Source organism: Rana temporaria, chromosome 3, assembly GCF_905171775.1.
Source record: "Rana temporaria chromosome 3, aRanTem1.1, whole genome shotgun sequence".
In the NCBI taxonomy this organism is placed as follows: domain Eukaryota; kingdom Metazoa; phylum Chordata; class Amphibia; order Anura; family Ranidae; genus Rana; species Rana temporaria.
Window position 1 is genome coordinate 58,971,494 of NC_053491.1, and position 18,512 is coordinate 58,990,005.

At 41.3% G+C, this 18,512-nt stretch overlaps 1 protein-coding gene across 4 annotated transcripts in view; it reads left to right on the plus strand.

The window, feature by feature from the left end:
- COPS2 (COP9 signalosome subunit 2) overlaps window positions 1–18,512 on the plus strand; it is a 60,125-nt gene that overhangs the window by 17,149 nt on the left and 24,464 nt on the right. For 2 of the 4 annotated variants that reach the window (XM_040342640.1, XM_040342641.1), the window contains exons 3-8: window positions 2,879–2,956; window positions 3,086–3,223; window positions 6,985–7,050; window positions 11,473–11,562; window positions 13,347–13,424; window positions 16,740–16,914. In XM_040342640.1, the coding sequence (XP_040198574.1) occupies window positions 2,879–2,956; window positions 3,086–3,223; window positions 6,985–7,050; window positions 11,473–11,562; window positions 13,347–13,424; window positions 16,740–16,914 (625 nt within the window). The remainder of the gene's footprint in view (window positions 1–2,878; window positions 2,957–3,085; window positions 3,224–6,984; window positions 7,051–11,472; window positions 11,563–13,346; window positions 13,425–16,739; window positions 16,915–18,512) is intronic. The other 2 variants (XM_040342642.1, XM_040342643.1) reach the window with 2 other exon arrangements.

The window sequence follows — 18,512 nt, forward strand, 5'->3', positions numbered from 1 at the left end:
CACAGGGTAACAGGGAGGCATAACCATTGTTTATCCCTTCTAAAAGGATAAGTTATTTTGTGCTTTGCATATGTGTAAAAAAAAAATTACACACACACAGATAGATAGATAGATAGATAGATAGATAGATAGAGAGAGAGAGACAATTTTGTTATTTTCAGGTATTTGACAAAACATATTCAAGTTTTATAGTTGTATAATGAATATGGGCTGAAAGTACACTCTCAGGTTTAATTTATGGGTATGTACATTCAAATCGGAGGAAGGGTTCAGGGATTACAGCTCTTAAGAATAGTCACACCCCCCCTATTTTTTTTTTTTTTTTTTTCTCCAAGGGACCAAAAGTAATTGGACAATTGAATCAAAAACGGTGTCATCGCCTGGTGTGGGCTATTTAAATACTGTAGTATTTGCATTTAGAATTTATTGCTTTGAACCCACATCATGCGTTCAAAGGAGCTGTCCATGCAAGTCAAACAAACCATTGTAAGGCTTCAAAAACAAAGCAAAACAATGCCAACAGAGAGATAGCAGCAACATTAGGAGTGGTCAAATCAACAGTTTGGTACATTCTGAGGAAAGAAGAATGCACTGGTGAGCTCAGCAACATAAAAAAAGCCTGGACGTCCACAGAAGACAACAGTGGTGGATGATCGCAGGATGCTTTCAATTGTAAAGAAAAACCCATTCACAACATCCAATTGAAGGACACTGTCCAGGAGGTGGGCGTATCATTGTCAAAGTCTTCAATCAAGAAAAGACTTAAAGCGGGAGTTCACCCATTTATTACATTTTTGCCCTTGTCCCCTTAGATTCCTGCTCGTTCGGTCTAGGGGAATCGGCTATTTGTATTAAAATATGATCCGTACTTACCCGTTTTCGAGATGCATCTTCTTCCGTCGCTTCCGGGTATGGGTCTTCGGGAGCGGGCGTTCCTTCTTGATTGACAGTCTTCCGACGGTCGCATCCATCGCGTCACTCGTAGCCGAAAGAAGCCGAACGTCGGTGCGGCTCTATACTGCGCCTGCGCACCGACGTTCGGCTTCTTTCGGAAAATCGTGACGCGATGGATGCGACTGTCGGAAGCCTCTCGGAAGACTGTCAATCAAGAAGGAACGCCCATTCCCGCAGCCCATACCCGGAAGCGACGGAGAGGATGCATCTCGTAAACGGTAAGTACGGATCATATTTTAAAACAATTAGCCGATTCCCCTAGACAAAACGAGCATTAATCTAAGGGGAAAATGTGCTCTCTGAGGGTGAACCTCCGCTTTAACAAGAGCAAAGACAGAGGATTCGCCACAAGGTGCAAACCATTCATAAGCCTGAAGAATAGAAAAGCCAGATTAGACTTTTCAAAAAACATCTGAAAACGCCAGATCAGTTCTGGAAAAGCATTCTTTAGACGGATGAAACGAAGATTAATCTCTACCAGAATGACGGGAGAAAAAAGTGTGGAGAAAGCTTGGAACAGCTCATGACCCAAAGCACACAACTTCATCTGTAAAACATGGTGGAGGCAGTGTGATTGCATGGGCATGCATGGCTTCCATTGGCACTGGGTCATTGGTGTTTTTTTAATGAGGTGACAAGCATTTGGATTAATTCTGCAGTGTTTAGAGATATACTGTCAGCCCAGATTCAGCCAAATGCAGCAAAGTTGACTAAATGGCACTTCATAGTACAGATGGACAATAATCAAAAACCGCAATGCAAAAGCAACCCAGTCGCTTTTGAAGGAAAATAAGTGGAATATTCTGCAATGGCCGTTTCAATCACCTGATCTCAACCTAATTGAGCATGCATTTCACTTGCTGAAGGCAAAGCTAAAGGCCGAAAGACCCACAAAGAACAACCTGAAGACAGCTGCAGTTGGAGCCGGACAAAGCATCATAAAGGAGGAAACCCAGTCTTTGGTAATGTCCATGGGTTCCAGACTTCAGGCTGTCATTGCCGGGAAAAGGATTCTCAACAAAATAATAAAAATGAACACTTTTATGATTATATTTATTTGTCCAATTACATTTGAGCCCCTGAACATGAGGGGGACTAAGAAAAATTGGTTGCAGTTCCTAAAATTTGTACTTGATATCAACCCCTTGAATTAAAGCTGAAAGTCGGCACTTCAAATTAATTTTATTCTGGTGGCATACAGATTCAAAGGAGATTATTTGTGTGTGTATGTAGAAAGCAGGCCATAGATGGATCATAATTCAGCAGGTTGAACCTGCTCGACAGAAGTCAATGATTTACTTTTTTTTGAACAGGAATATTGGAAAAATTTTCATTCGCTCAGTGGCTACAGCTAATTGACAGCAGCTCTGATCAGTGGAGGAGTTGTCACTCTCAGAATACAATGGCACAGCAGGGAAGGATTTCTTCATCCTCCTCACTTGTGTGTATGGGGGAATCTATTCATTCCTCCATCTAATCAAAAAAACAAGCTATGGGCAGCCTTGGTTCCTTTTTACACAGGTGCCTCCGCCTGATGGACTGAGCAGGTGGATGACAGGTCTGTCCGCTTACTGTGCAGAGCGGAGACAGACCCAGTCCTGCTCTCCTCCTATGGGTCCATTTTACCCAATCACATCTGATCAGATTTCCCAGACGGATGGAAAATAGGTCCACCATCCATCTGGATTTTGCGAACAGGATCAGATTGGATAGTGGCAGATGTCAGCGGACATGTCACTGTCATCCGCTGCTCTATAGGCGTGAATTGAGAGTCTGATGAGGTCCGCCTGAAAAACTGACAGCCCATGTGAAAGGGCCCTTAGAAAATACAATGTCCTTTTTGTATGGTTTTCTCCATCATTCCATAGCTTGCTTAGAGTTGATGTTGCGTTAAACTTTGTCCTTCTTTTATCTCTATTTTTAGGTTTTAGAACTGGAAGGTGAAAAGGGAGAATGGGGATTCAAAGCATTGAAACAGATGATCAAAATAAATTTCAAACTGGTAATGAATTTTTCAGCACATCCATTGTATTAACTTTTTGATGGAAAAACCCCAGTTTTGTGACAGGTACATGTATACTTTTGTGGAGGAACTGTACACTTTTATTATGTGTGTGTTTTTTTTTTACAGGGTAATTATCCTGAAATGATGAACAGATATAAACAGTTGTTAACCTACATCCGCAGTGCTGTCACCCGGAATTACTCTGAGAAATCTATCAACTCGATTCTCGATTACATCTCCACATCGAAGCAGGTCTGGATACCAGTGAGAGAATTTTGCAGTAACAGTCTTTTGGCTAAAAGGATTCTCGTAGTTGGATTTTTAGAATAAAGCTGGACTCCAGGCAAACACCTAAATTCACGGGTTTAAGTAAACTTATGAAAGCGCTTTGCCAAATGGTTTGTAATTTTGTCTCTCCAATCCCAAGATTTAAAGCGGTAGAAAACCGCCATGCTTTTTTATATAAAAAAAAAAAATTATTTGCAAGGTGAAGTTCTAATGTGCTTGTGTGCATCACATACTAGCACATTATGCAAAACTTTCTTTAAAACAAAGCCCTCCGGCGACGCGTTGTCACTGCTGACAGAGCTTCCATCTTCACTCTGTCTTCCTTCTGGGTTTGTGTCTGGCCACGCTGTGTACCTATAGGTAAACCCATTATAGGCTTACCTATAGGGTAAATATCAACCGTGGGAGTTTACTCCCACTTTAAATGGCCCTGCCAGATTGTACAGCCACAAGTTGGTGAGCTGACTTTTCTCTATTGCTATTAAGCATTACTGCTAGGTCCCTTTCTTGTTCCTAGTCTGTAATTGGACAGTGAATGAGCAGTAACGGACCATAAAAGGTAATGTCCCGGCTCTCTTCTCCTGTCACAATATTCCTCGTTGGCGCATGTTGATGCAGCACACTAGATTGGCCTTATGTGTTGCTCCTTTCTCTCCTGATCTGACTGTACGAGAGCCTGAGATCAAGTCAAATTCAAGTACTTAAATAGTTACCTAGTTAAAGCATTTGTTACCTAAAAAAAAATTGGATCCGGTCCCTTTTTTAAAGCATGTTTTACAGCACAGTGCTTGTGCATGGCAATTTGGCCCCATGTATCACCTGAAAATACTTGGCTGATCCTGCCTGGCTATGCCCTCCCCCTGTAAACTGACCACCGTTTATCACGGTGGTCAGTTTAAGTGCCTCCATTATCCACAGCCCTCCTGTCTTCTGTGCTTCTCTACCTCCTCCCCACCTGTCTGCCAGTGACAGTGCCAGCCCCCCTCCTGCTGCTGGAATAACATCCTACATCTTTATACTATCCGTGCTGTCTCCTAATCTTGTGTCCCCCTGTGTGTGTGATTTTATAAAAAAAATGCTAGCTATACCTGATTTCAGAGCGCCGCTCATGTGACCGGTCGACTCTCTCTTCCTCCCCTTCTGACTGATGTCAGCGGGGGAACCTTGGCTCCGTCCGCTGCAGCTCTGACAGGGGGAGGAGAGAGTCAACCGGTCATGTGAGCAGTGTTATGAAATTGGGTATATACTGCATTTTTGTTATGAATCACTCTCAGGGGGACACAGGATTAGGAAACAGCGCTGATGGTATAAAGATGTTCGAGCGGACGAAAACATCCAATTTGTCCTTCAACTTCACTGCAAGCAAATAATTATTTCTCAAGCATGCTTTCTCCCCCTTTTTAAGTTGGGTATTTACAAGCCATTGGGGGAACCACTGGCGATTATGTCATGTGGTGCAACGTGAGCTAATTCCAAGATCAGAAGGGTATCTAAAAAGTGGCCCGCTTGTATAAAAGTTCTCAATGTACAAGAGATACCCTTTATGGAACAAGAGAGACACCAAGTCCCAAACAATTTTTCTAATGCTTCCTGTGTAGTCTGGGCATCTAGGGGGCTCCACGTGACTATCTTCCCACGTACATTCAAAAATTACATGTATAGCCTGTTGCCCTTTCACAGAGCTTATACATTTTGACCCCAGATCTGGCACGCTTGCTGGGGAGAAACTGTTTGAAGGCGACCAGAAAAATGATTGAGGGACTAGTCTATCCAGATGTTTTGTTGGGGCGCATACCCGTCTGCTAATTTCTGGTTTAAAGTGATTTACGAGTGGCGGAATTTTGTGGAGCCGATCATATTTAGGGTCACCCATAAGGACGACAGTGTATTGTCATTGTAATGCATAAATCACATTATTTTCTCATATATACCCCTGGCTATGGCAGAAGAGAACACGGTGCATATGATGAATTGGGTCTGTGAATCAATATGACCGCAACTCATTCTTTTTAGTTGGGCCCAAAAAAGTCTTCAATTCGGAAACCGATATACGTTTCCATGCAAATTGTCTGGCAAGGAACGAATTTGGGTTGGTGGCGATAAATTGCTTTCATCCACAATCGATTTGATACAGATCTTCTGCAAAAACAGCTCAAAAAATGAAAGGGAGGTAAATTGTATTTTTCTATTGTGCAGTGAATGGGGGAAGTATGTGTTCTGCTATTTATGAGTGGTCAGGAAATGCCTAAATGATTATTAGTTAATTTTGGCCAATACAGAAACCTTTGCAATAACACAACTGGTCAATGTGAATATGGACTGGGCTACTGACAATAAGTTAATACTTATTCAATATCTCATATATAGACAAAAAATATTGATTAGTAGGTAGACACAGGCACTACAATTCTGCATAAAGATTCCAAAATGTTCTATATAACAATGGAATATATAGAGTCCTTTCAATATCCAATCTCTCCCCATTGACAAAATAACCACTGAAAATGCACACACTAATATTCGCTATCAGTGGTTATTTTGTCATCGGGAAGAGATTAGATATTGAATTTTCAATATCTAAACGCTCCCCTATGACAAAATAACCACTGATAACGAATTATCAGAAAATGTTTTGCGGCGTTCAGGGTTTATTCCCCTGCAGAAGGAATAAGCCATAAACTACGCAAAATGGTACGCCACTAGGTCTAAAAATACATTTATATATTCTCCTCATAATAAATATATATATATATATATATATATATATATATATATATATATATATATATATATATATATATATATATATATATATATATATAATCTCTCTCGTATATAAAAAATGTGAATGGTTATGTTCTTGTGGGGGAGTTCTTAGTTTACCCAGAAGGTGTTATCTTATTCCTGATTGATGAATGTGCTTAATCATCAATCTGTATTTGCTTATGCATTACCTCATTTGGCCACTGGTTGTCGCTCTCAGATAAGGTATGACTATTCTAAATGAAACTTAAAAATGTATCTGTTATAGAATCGATTCCTTTCCCACTATAACAAGTGTGAACATGTAATAGTATCTAAAATCTATAGAATGTTTAGATCTGGAAACTGTCAATATATGAGCATTACCATTTCTGGTGTAGTGATATTTTAAATGTAACACCTTAACTATCAAGAGGTATAAAACAATCAATATTAGTTATACACATGGAAGAAAGAAAATGACTTTTAATAATAATTTGCATACTTAACTACTTTTACACTACATACAATATTTCTAAATATAATAATTCGACACCCTAAGTATATAATGGGATTATCAATAAACAAGCATACGATAATATTGTGACTGAACCCATATTGGATAATATTTTAGGTCATCATGTCTTTTCATATACTATTATGTGTATGGAAACAGTGAGGTACATTTTTTGAGGTTCCTTTTGGTATAATTTCATCAACACAAAATAAACTTTAATGTTGTTAATAGTTAAATTTTAGCATATGATGAATTGTAGAGGTTGCACACACATATAAACATACTAGTTTTCATATTTGAGTTCTGTGTTTCAATATACATTGTAAAGTGTCCACATATATTTATAGCTAGCAGTTGTATTAATTTCCTTGATGTCTTGACTTTTTTTTATTTTTTTATTCTTTTCTCATCACATTGGAGGATAGATAAAACTTTTTTTTTTTTTTTTTCTGCTGTCCTTTATTTGGTGAAATTATAGATACTGGCGTTGTCTGAACTGTCCAAGAATATTGACTTTTCTTCACCTGGGCAAATAGGCATCTGTGTGAGTTCTTAAGTCTCGTAAACATAGATCAGGTGTTTTATTTCCTTTCTGTATTGACGCTCTGTGTATCTTGCCTTTCGGATGTTGGCCTGTATTTACTAGGTCCAAGGATTATCAAACAGATCCTATTTGGAGACAATAATGCCTGGTACACACTACAAGTTTTATATTTTAGTTTTTTTCTGGTTGAACAAAAAAAAACTGACAGCTCCGGTCCGAGCCGCTGCACTAACTCTCCGAAGTTAGTACAGCGATCTCCCCCCTGAACTGTTGTGTTCTGACAGGACGTTGGTAATATTTCATCCTATCTAAAAATTAGAACAGTCAGGATTAAATCCAGACGTCCTAGGTCATATTTTTAGTTAACCAATGCCTGAATCTTTAAGCTGCCAATCGGGATTTGTAAGAACGTTAGGAAGGGCACTATGAGCTTTACAGGCCTGTGTTCTAGTTCTTGGTGGCTGTGGGACACTACTTGTACTAGCCAACACACCAGATTAGACTGCACTTATTGGACTCGCCAAGTGATACTGCAGGCTGTCTTATGCCGCCAGTGCTCAGCAGTTTAGTGTGACACTAGTCCTAGCACTCTGCTGCATATGAGAATCATCATGTGATTGTAGCACCTCAGCAACCTGGGCATGCGGTCGGGTACGTGACCTCTACCCCAGCATTAGAGCTATTTGTCAGGGTGCCGCTGACGAAAACACAGGCACATGCTGTACCGGGATTCACCAGAACCGGTCAGATCCAGCCCACCTGGTAACTGACTGGTGCTGGATTGAATCGCAGCTCTGCCATTGATGTGCGCACACGTGCCCCCGGCTCAGAAAACACGCAGGTCACGTGTGTGTGTGTATATATATACATGATTTGGCACAGAGCTGCTGCCCTGTAGTGGTAAAACTGCTATAGGGTGGTCAGAAAGTAGTTAATCTGGTTGAAAAAAGTCCATCCAGTTCAACCAACAGAGAATAAAAATAAAAACGCACAACCAACAGAGAATAAAAATAAAAACGCACACAAATAGAAAACCTCTTAATTGGATACACCTTCCAATACCTACAGATCCAAATAGGCACATTTGAGTTTCAAGTATTTAGAGCTGATGTCCAGGCTTCCTTTCACTTTTAAATAGGGCCGGAACAAATTTATTTCCTTCACTAACATGTGCCCACTGTGTTCGCTTTATAAATTGTATGTAGCCTCCGCTACATACAGTGTAAAGCACTGTGTTCCAGGTGTGAAAAAGGACCTTTCTATCACACACCTGGGACAAAATGGTGTCGGGCAGAGTGGTAATCAGACATTCATAGGCAGCTTTGTATTCTATCAATAAATACAAAGCTTCCTCTGAATGGCCAAGTCAGAGATTGTGATGTCATCAGCCCCATTACCCAACAGCTGACACCGCTTAAATAGGCTAATGGGTGAAGAGTGTGATCACATGAAATTTCCAATTGCCCTTTACAACAAATCATTTCAGCTTTTTTATTTTCAACCCTAGACTACAGAAATGACAGCTGGAAGATGATTTGTTTCTTTAGGCAGCAAGGCTTTTTTTTTTTTTATTCTAGTTTCCTGCAAAGCACCCAGACGGCAACATTTTATTCATATGTACAAGCAGGGGCACACCTATTGTATATAGTTAACCCCCTAAACATTTACAGTGCTGTTAAAAAGTGATTGCCTCCTTCCTGTTTGTTGTGGTTTTTTTTGTTTGTTTTTTTGCATATTTGTCATATTTAAATGATTCAGATTGTCAAACAAATTTTAATATTGCATAAAGATAACCTGAGTAAATACGGTATGCAGTTTTTAAATGACAATTTAATTTATTAAGTGGACAAAGCTGTCCAATCCTGCCTGGCCCTGTGTGAAAAAGTAATTGCCCCCCTGATATCTGGTTGTGCCACCTTTTGGCAGCAACAACTGCAACCAAGCTTGAAATGACTACACTAACTCAAGGGATCAAGGCACCCACTTCCCAAATTGGAATGAGGGGGTTTTTAATGGTGCCACAGGCATAGATAAAATATTTTACTGAAAAATATATCCTTTTATTAATATCAAAATATTAAAAAGCATGAACAAGATTAACTCAAGAATATCAAGAAACGCCTGTTGAGAGCAGGGGGGGGGGGGGCTCTTTCTAGTTCTCTTCGGTGGGTTGCCTGATTGGGCTGTTCATCTTTTCCAGTTCTGGAAGTCAAATGCTTCAAACTTTTTTTTTTTTTTTTTTTTTTTCTTTTTCCTTGCCACATACCTGTGATATGATGCTACATTTTCCCTTTTGGGCATCTTTCCAGTTATTGATTCAAGGAATTATCTAAATGTTTCCCTTGCTCACCCTGCAATTCCTATTGCTAGATTTTGATTGCTCCCCTATCTGCTGTTCTCATTTTAACAAATGGACCCTAACAAAACTACTTATCATACATGTGATGGCCAATATATGCCTTGCATCTCCTGAAGAAGAACTATAGCGAAACATGTACAGCCCAACAGGCATTTATATAGCTACTCTAGCTTTATATGCACATTATTGTTCCATATTATGTTGTGATGATTTCATATGTATTCCTATACTTTTGAGCATTAATCTTGTTCACTCTTTTTAATATTTTGATATTATTGAAAAATATATCCTTTTGTCTATCCCTGTGGCACCATTAAAATCCCCCTTTCTAGTTCTTTATAAACTGCAATCAAGTCTTTGCGATAACTGGCAATGAGACTTGCATTGCTGTGGAGGAATTTTAGCCCACTCTTTGCTGAATTGTTTTTATTCAACCACATTGGAGGATTTTAGAGCACGAACGGCATGTTTTAAGGTCATGCCACAGCATCTCAATCAAAAGTCCAGACTGACTAGGCCACTCCAAAACATTAATTTATGTTTTTTAGCGATTTTCAGAGGTGGACCTGCTGTTGTGTTTTTATTCTTTGGGATAATCAAGTTTTTTTTTTTTTTCTTTGGGGGGGGGGGGGTGAATGTGAGATGACCTCTTTTTGGTCAGCAGTGGCTTTGGCCTTGGAACTCTCCCATGGATGCCATTTTTGCCCAGTCTCTTTCTTAGGCTCCATTCACACCTTGGCGACAAAACGCCCGACGCTCGTGACGCTGGAGGGGAGAATTGCCATTGATGTCTATGAGATGGTTCACATCTCATAAACGCCGTACGCCTGCCGCCTGAAAACAAGTCCCGGACCCTTTTTTTCAGGCGGCATTGGCGTTCGGCCATAGACATCAATGGCAATTCTTTGTGGGAAAAAAAAAAAGTAACCTAATCGCGGCAAAATACGCCGCGTACGCGGCGTTACAATGTGAATGGGGGCTAATTGTTGAATCATGAACACTGACCTTACTTGAGACGAGTGAAGCTTGGTGTTCTTTAGATGTTCAGTTTTTTTTTTTTGTAATGACCTCCTGGCTGAGTCGAATTTGTGCTCTTAGAAAAATTTTGGTAGGCCGGCCACTACTGGGAAGGTTCACCACCGTTTCAAGTTTTCTCTGTTTGTGTGAATAATGGCTCTCTGTGGTTCGCTGGAGTCCCAAAGCCTTAGTAACCCTTTCCAGACATGTCAATTGCTTTTCGTTGGGATGTGTTTTTTTAGATCTTTTAGTGTATGTACTTCACTTTGTCAGACAGCTTCTATTTAAGGGATTTCTTGATTCAACAGGTTTGACAGTAATCAGACCTCGGTGTGGCAAGTGAAATTTAACTCTGCTTTTCGAAAAAAAGTGTGGTTAATCGCATTTCATTTATTATTTAGCAAGGGGGTGGCCCTTTACCCTTTACCTTTTCACATAGGGCCAGGCAGGTTTGGACAGCCTTTCTCCATTTAATAAATTAAATCCCATTTAAAAACTGCATTTTGTATTAACTCGGGTTATCTTTGTGCAATATTCAAATTTGTTTGATGTAAATCATTTAAGTGTGACAAATATGCAAAAAAATAAATAAATTCTGGAAAGGGGCCGGTATTTTTTTCACAGCACTGTATTATCTTAGAAAGAATTTGACTTTAAAGTGGCAGTAAAGTTACAACACTTGCCTCCTCTTAAAGGATCCAACCTCAGTACAGGCAATTTCTCCCCGGCTTCTACAAGATGCTGGTCTCTGGCCATCTTGATTGGCCGACCCAGGATGGTGTCAGTCATCCCACCATGCAGGAACCATACCAGCAATGTAAACTGAGCTGTATACATGCTGCTCAGTTTACTTGGCACAGAAGACTGTGCGCAGACAGGTAGGTTTATTTTATTGCAGAAGACATATTGCATGTCTTTTTTGCAATAAATAGCCTGCCTGTTTGCAGGTTTTATCAGGTAAATTTTATAAGAAATTAACTTATTTGCTTAGAAACCTCTCTACAAGTAACATAACAAACTGTTCCTTTTTTTTTAAATATTGCCAGATGGACCTTCTGCAAGAGTTTTATGAAACAACACTTGAAGCCCTCAAGGATGCAAAGAATGATCGGTTATGGTTTAAAACAAACACAAAGGTAAATTGTGCATTTGTTGTAGAGTTTTTAAATTGAAAGTACAGCATGGCCTTCTTAAAGACAAATCTTCCCATAATATATGTGTATTTAATATATTTTAGGCACTTCTGCCAGGCGCCCACTTCTTAGATGAGATATCAGCTGTCCCAAAAGAAAGTGACACTCTGTAGTATTCAATTTATTCCCACCACCAGGTGCTACAGAAAAGGTTATGTAAGGGGGAGAAGCTGGGCCAGAATTGACAGTAAATGGATGCTCCCAGAAGAGGAAAGGGCTATGACCTGAAAGGAGGGAAGGAGCTGTACTAGGGAAATGAATGGTCAAATTTTCATGGAAGTTCAGTGCAAGTTAAAGAGGAGCTCCAGGCTCCACCTCCCAAAAATGAAGTTAGAAGCTTCAAATACTGTAGCTGCTGACTTTTAATATTAGGGCATCTGCCTGTCCAGGCATCCAACAGTGTCTTCACCCGAGCCGATTGGGTGGGGTGCCATCCTTGCAGCTTCACAGCCGGTTTCCTACTGCACATGTTTGAAGCACGCCGTGCTTTGTGAATGAGCTGCAGCCTTCTGGGAACTGTAAAGTGTCCCAGAAGGGGGCGGGGAGGCAAGCAAACCTCCGGGGTCAAAACTAGGTCCCTGACCCCGCCCCCCCCCAAAGGTGCCATTCTGTTGCTTGCTGATCATTTGTTGAGTGTATTCTGACTGCTTGTCCATAACTCATCCTTTGTTTCTGCAATGAGAACAGTTCATCAGCGTCCATAGCACTGCCGGGAGAGATGGATGGTGGACGCCAATGAACGTTTCTCATTGCAGGGAGGGTTTTTTTTCATGTGACCCTGAGTGCGCTGTATATGGACCAAGAGAGGCTATATTGAGGCTTTGGATAGCGTCGCTCTGCAATCTTCAGATTAAAAAAAAACTGTGTTTTACAACTTCCTTGCTGCGTCCTGCATACCATTTTGATCTGTGACCAGCTACCATATGGAGGGTTCTCATTTGAGATTTGTTGACTCTGTGGGGCAGTGTCGGTAGGCTTCCAGTTACGCCATCTCCTGCAGTCTGAGAGAAAGATGCAATGCATCTTTCTCTCCATTAAAAAGAGAAAACATACACAGGGAACAGGCTTTGCAGTGCTAGCCGATCAAAGGCTGTCGCAATGATTGGGAACCGGGCTTTCTGGCTCCCAATCAGTAGTACGGGACCTGGGGCATACATACATACGCATATATGCGGCCCCACAGAAGGCCCACTTAAAGGGTCACTAAATGAGAAAAAAAATGTCTTTAAAATGACAAACATTTTATACTTGCCTGCACTGTGCAGTTTTTTTTTTTGCAGAGTGGCCCCGATCCACGTCTTCTGGGGTCCCTCGGCGGATGTCTCTGGTCCTCCCCGCAAGAACTCATCACCTCTATGCGAGAGAGCTCGCATGGTGATGAGTCCTTGCGGGCGCGCTCTCGTGATACAGCGAGCGGCCATAGCCGCTCACTGTATCACTCGGCACGCCACATCACTGGATGTGATTGACAGCAGCGCCAGCCAATGGCTGCGCTGCTCTCATCCGCTCTAGCCAATCAGCGGCCAGGCTGAGTGGCGAAGAGGATCTCGGAACCGGGCGCGGGACTTTCGAGGGGTCAGGTAAGTAAAATGGGGGGGGGGGGGCCGGCATCATCGGATGTTTTTTCCTTTACAACTCCTTTTTAAGTGAGGCCTTATGTGTACATATGATGTTGAAGGGGTTAAAGTTTAGAAAATAAAATAACGCCAGTTTATTATTTTTTCCAGCTCGGAAAGTTGTATTTAGAAAGAGAAGAATATGGAAAATTACAGAAGATTTTACGCCAGCTACACCAATCTTGTCAGGTAACATCTCTGTCTTTATTATAATTCTCAGTATTTGTCTGCCTTAGTAAATCTGTGGTATAGGTGAACTTTGGGAAGAAATGGGGAAAAAAAAAATATCCAGTTTTGTCCTACCTAAAATAAATCATTAAAGTAGAATTCCAGGATACACCTAACCAGTCTTAAAAATGGGACACCGCGGCTATACCGCCGGCAATGCACCTCTGCAGAGGCACTTTGCGGTGTTTTTTAACTTTTTCTCAGCCGCTAGCGGGGGTAAAAACCCTCCACTAGCGGCCGAATAGCACTGTGAAATTGGCGGTAAAGCACTGCTAAAAATCGCAGCGCTTTACCGCCAATGTTGCTTCCGCCCCAGTGTGCACTTTGATCCAGTCAGGCTTTGCTGGTTTGCAGAGTGTTGTCAGTCAAATACATGCGAATGAGAGAGTAGAGCAGGAGGATGACCTTGTCAGTCTGCTGCTGTTCCTTCATTGGGCAGTCCAGAAGATTTTTGAATGCATTGAAGTCTACAGGGAGTGTACTGGACCTAGCTGCGCTGTATGGTAGAGATGCTAGGCTCACAAAACGGGTATATGTGGACTGTGTTACTTGCTAAAGGAGTTTAATTTTATTCATCGTTTTTTGTGATTCACACACTCTACCAAATGCACTGATTTTAAACCATGTATCAAACTGAAATTAGAAAATGTGTATATGAATATGACGTCTTTACCATCATCTTAAATGTTGTTGTAAACCCTTATACCAGTGAAGTGACTGGTCTCGGGGTGATGCATAGAGATTAAACAAATCCTCGTACATAAGTTGTACTGATTTATCTGCTGCCATTTGTCCTGTACATCCTTGTAAAAGTTTTTTTCACAGACTTGCAAAGCAGGCAATTGGGAGCTGCAGTTACATGCTGTACAAGAGCTCTGAGAGCTGACTGGAGGGAAGGGACACACCCCCTTCACACAGTAACAGAGCTGAGGCTGTCAATTACAGGCTGTGTGCTGGAGCTTCATCCTCTTTTCCCTTTTTTTGGTGTCAGGGAAAAGTGTCTCATGCTAATAACATAGAAACAAGACGGTAGAGAGAAATGAGACTTAGTGCGTTGGAGAGAGGAAAGTAACCCCAATGCGAATAGGTGCTTTGTTCAGTTTTCATGTCTGACATTTACAACCACTTTAACCCCCTTCCTGCCCAGGCCGATTTTTTTAGCTTTCAGCGATCCCACACTTTGAATGACAATTGTGCGGTCATGCAATGCTGGTACCCATTTATTTTTTTTCTTATCATTTCTTCCCACAACTAGGTGGCATTTAATCAATGCTGGGTTGGGTGTGTTTCATTTATTTTATTTTTTATTTTGTAAATACAATTCTTTTTTTTTTTTTTTTTTCTCTCTTTCACTGATAAGGCTGTACTGATGGGCACTGCTATGCAACACTGATAGGTGGCACTTATGGGCAATGATGAAAGGCAGCATGATCAGTGCCCTGATTACCTATACATGTCTCCTCTGTGAGGAAATGCTGCTGATTGGCTCTCCTCACTCTGTCAGTGTGAGGCGAGGAGAGCCGATAAATGGCATCTCCTTGTTTTACATGTGATCTGCTGTTATAGGACACAGCTGATCACATGGGTAAAGGGCCGAGATGGCGGTTGCGCTGTGTCCCAGCGAGACTGGGCGACGGCCCAGACTGAGAGCCACCCCGATCCATTGTCCTTTTACTATACGGCGGTGGGGGGCAGTTAACTAAATTTCACGTTGTTATGTAGTTTATGACGAAGGTATTAAAAAGGGTAAGGTCAATGTGACCAACTAAAATAAAATTGGCTTTAACTCTTTTTTGTTTTACTTTTAGGGCTCATTCACACTATGTGCAATGACCTGCGTTTTTTCACACTACATAAACAGTGGTCACCGCTAGGGGAAATAAAAATCAATTGTTTTTTTTTATGTGCCCTGTTCACACTGCAACACTGGTTTTGATCCATGGTGCAGTGCAGAAAAATGCAACATGTCTGGATGGCGGTGCACGCCACTGCACACAGCAATGCATTGCACTACTATGTGAGTACATATAGAGGAAAAAAGTTGAAAAAAGTAAAAAATTAAATAAAAACAAGCTTGCAGTGATATGCACTGAAATGTGTATCACACCGCTCCCTAATGGTTCTGACAATGACTTCAGCCCCCACAGCAAAATGCTTTTATTGTGCAGGCTAGTGTAAACCTAGACTTGGGCCTCGTACACACGATAGGTTAACCAGAGGACAACGGTCTGAAGGACCGTTTTCATCGGTCAAAACCGATCGTGTGTGGGCCCCATTGGCTTTTTTTTAACCTATGGTTAAATAACCTATTTGCTTTAAAATTAACCTATGGATTGGTAACCGATAGGTCAAAACCAATCGTTAGTAGGCACGACCATCGGTTAAATACCCACGCATGCTCAGAATCAAGTCGACGCATTCTTGGAAGCATTGAACTTCGTTTTTTTTTCAGCACGTCGTTGTGTTTTACGTCACCGCGTTCTGACACGATCAGTTATTTAACCTATGGCGTGTACGCACGATGGACCATCAGTCAGCTTCATCGGTTAACCTATCGTGTGTACAAGGCTTTAAAGTGGTTGTATACCCCTTTTTTAGATTTTTATTTTTTAAATGAATATCTCCTAAACCTGTACAGTTTAGAAGATATTCAGCTCTGAAAATTGTAGCTCCTTGCCGAAAATTAGACTCCCTCGTGCATGCCCCTCCGCCCACTCACAGCACTGGAGCCATGAACCACTGGAAGTAACTCAGACGGTAAAATATCAGCTCCCTCAGTGGTGACTGGGATGCGATGCCAACACTTCGTTCTAAGGTAAGTGTTTCATAATAAGCTAGTATGCGGTGTATACTAGCTCATTATGCCTTTTGCCTTACAGGTGTGTTTGATTTTACTGTTGTATACCCACCCAAAAAATATAACCTGTTTATGCAGTAAAGCATGCTCGTTATACTCTGTGAAACCTAAGGGGTTAATCCTGCAGATTGTGTATTAAAAAGGCTGTTTGATCCTGTCTTTGATCCTCCCCTACTTCCACAGTGCCCTATCTATCTCCTGATAGTACAAAGCCATAGGAGGCACTCTGTACATGATCAGCTTGGTGTGTATTGCCAGAGAGGTTTTTTTTTCCTTGGGAGAGTGCATGTGATTGGCACAGGACTTTTACAGGGACTTTAATCCTGTAGCTGTAGTATTTTTGGAGGATGAAATGCTTATCTGCAATGTATTTGTGGATTTATTTTTCTATCATTAAAACAAGTGTTATATGTGTTTAGACCGATGATGGAGAGGATGATCTGAAGAAAGGAACTCAACTCCTGGAAATTTATGCTTTGGAAATTCAGATGTATACCGCACAGAAAAACAATAAGAAATTGAAAGCACTATATGAGCAGTCCTTGCACATCAAGTCTGCAATCCCACATCCTCTTATTATGGGAGTCATCAGAGGTGAGAAACTTGCAATACTCTTTATTTTACATATCTGGTGTTATGTGAATGGGGGAAAAAAATTATCCAGTATTTGGTCTGTTTAAAACAAGATTGTACCGTGGAAGATTAGGCTTGTTTTTATTCAAAATCCTCGTACACACGATCCGATTTTTGGCAGGGGATTGTCTGTTGACAGACTGTTGGCCTAAAATCTGACAGTTAGTACGCTTCTTCAGACAATTGTTGTCCAAATTTCTGCCAACAAATGTTGGATGACATGCTAGTAAACTTGTCTGTTGTCAGATTTTCGTATGGTCAGTACACAAGTCGGTCACACAAGTTGAAAGTACAAACACGCATGCTTGGAATCAATGCTCACCAAACACAAAATTAGCAGAAGGGGCCCAAAGGGTGGCGCTTAAGAGCTAAAATTCCTTGTAGTACGCCACTACTAGGGTTGTCCCGATACCACTTTTTTAGGACCGAGTACAAGTTTTGATACTTTTTTTCAAGTACTCGCCGATACCGATACTTTTTTTTAAATGTCCCCCACAGATGCAGCCATGTCCCCCCACATATGCAGCCATGTCTCCCCATACCTAGATGCCGCCGCCGCATAGTTAATCAGCATGTGGGGAACATTACAGCTTTCATTTGAATAGCTGTGTGTTCCGCGCCGCGTATAGACACTCCCCCTTGCTCGGGATTGGATGGGTGATCTGCACTTTGATAGACAGATCACCTGTCCAATCCCGAACAAGGGGGAGTGTCTATACACCGGCACGGCGGGGAACAGACAGCTATTAAAATGAAAGCTGTAATGTTCCCCGCACGCTGATTAACTAGACGGCGTTGCGGTATGCGGCGGCGAGGGGGGGGGGGGATGAGTAGTATCGGATCTGGCATCAGGGGCATTTGCGGGAGTACAAGTACTCCCGCAAATGCTCAGTATCGGTCCCGATACCGATACTGGTATCGGTATCGGGACAACCCTAGTCACTACGTTTGTGTTTGTTGGCTGATAATTGTGTGCCATTAGTATGCAAGACGAGATCCAGGCACACGCCCTGAAGACAAAAATCTGGCGCTCGGTTGTCCAACAATCTGTACCAGGCTTTAAATTGATATTAAAGGTTGATTTTTTTTTTTTTTTTTTTAAACAAACCAATAGTGGTGCACAAAGCAGCCCAAATTCCTCCTCTTCTTGGTTCCAGCGCTCCTGTCTCCTCAAGTGCCCCCCATAGCAAGGCTTGCTTTTGGGGAACTCATGCAAGCTTGCTCCTGAGCCCCTGCTCTGTGTGCCCATAAGGTGGGGTGTGCAGGGTTTGGACTAAACTGATAGCCTTTGTTCCCCTATCAGAACTGATGTATATCTTGTTTACATATGCATACCTCAGAGAGAGAGAGAGAGAGAAAAAAAAAAATATATATATATATATATATATATATATATATATATATATATATATATATATATATATATGCATGCATGCATACACACACACACACACGTGCTCATAAGTTTACATACCCTGGCAGAATTTTCGATTTCTTGGCCATTTTTCAGAGAATATGAATAACACAAACTTTTCTTCCATACTGCGCGTCACAGGTTG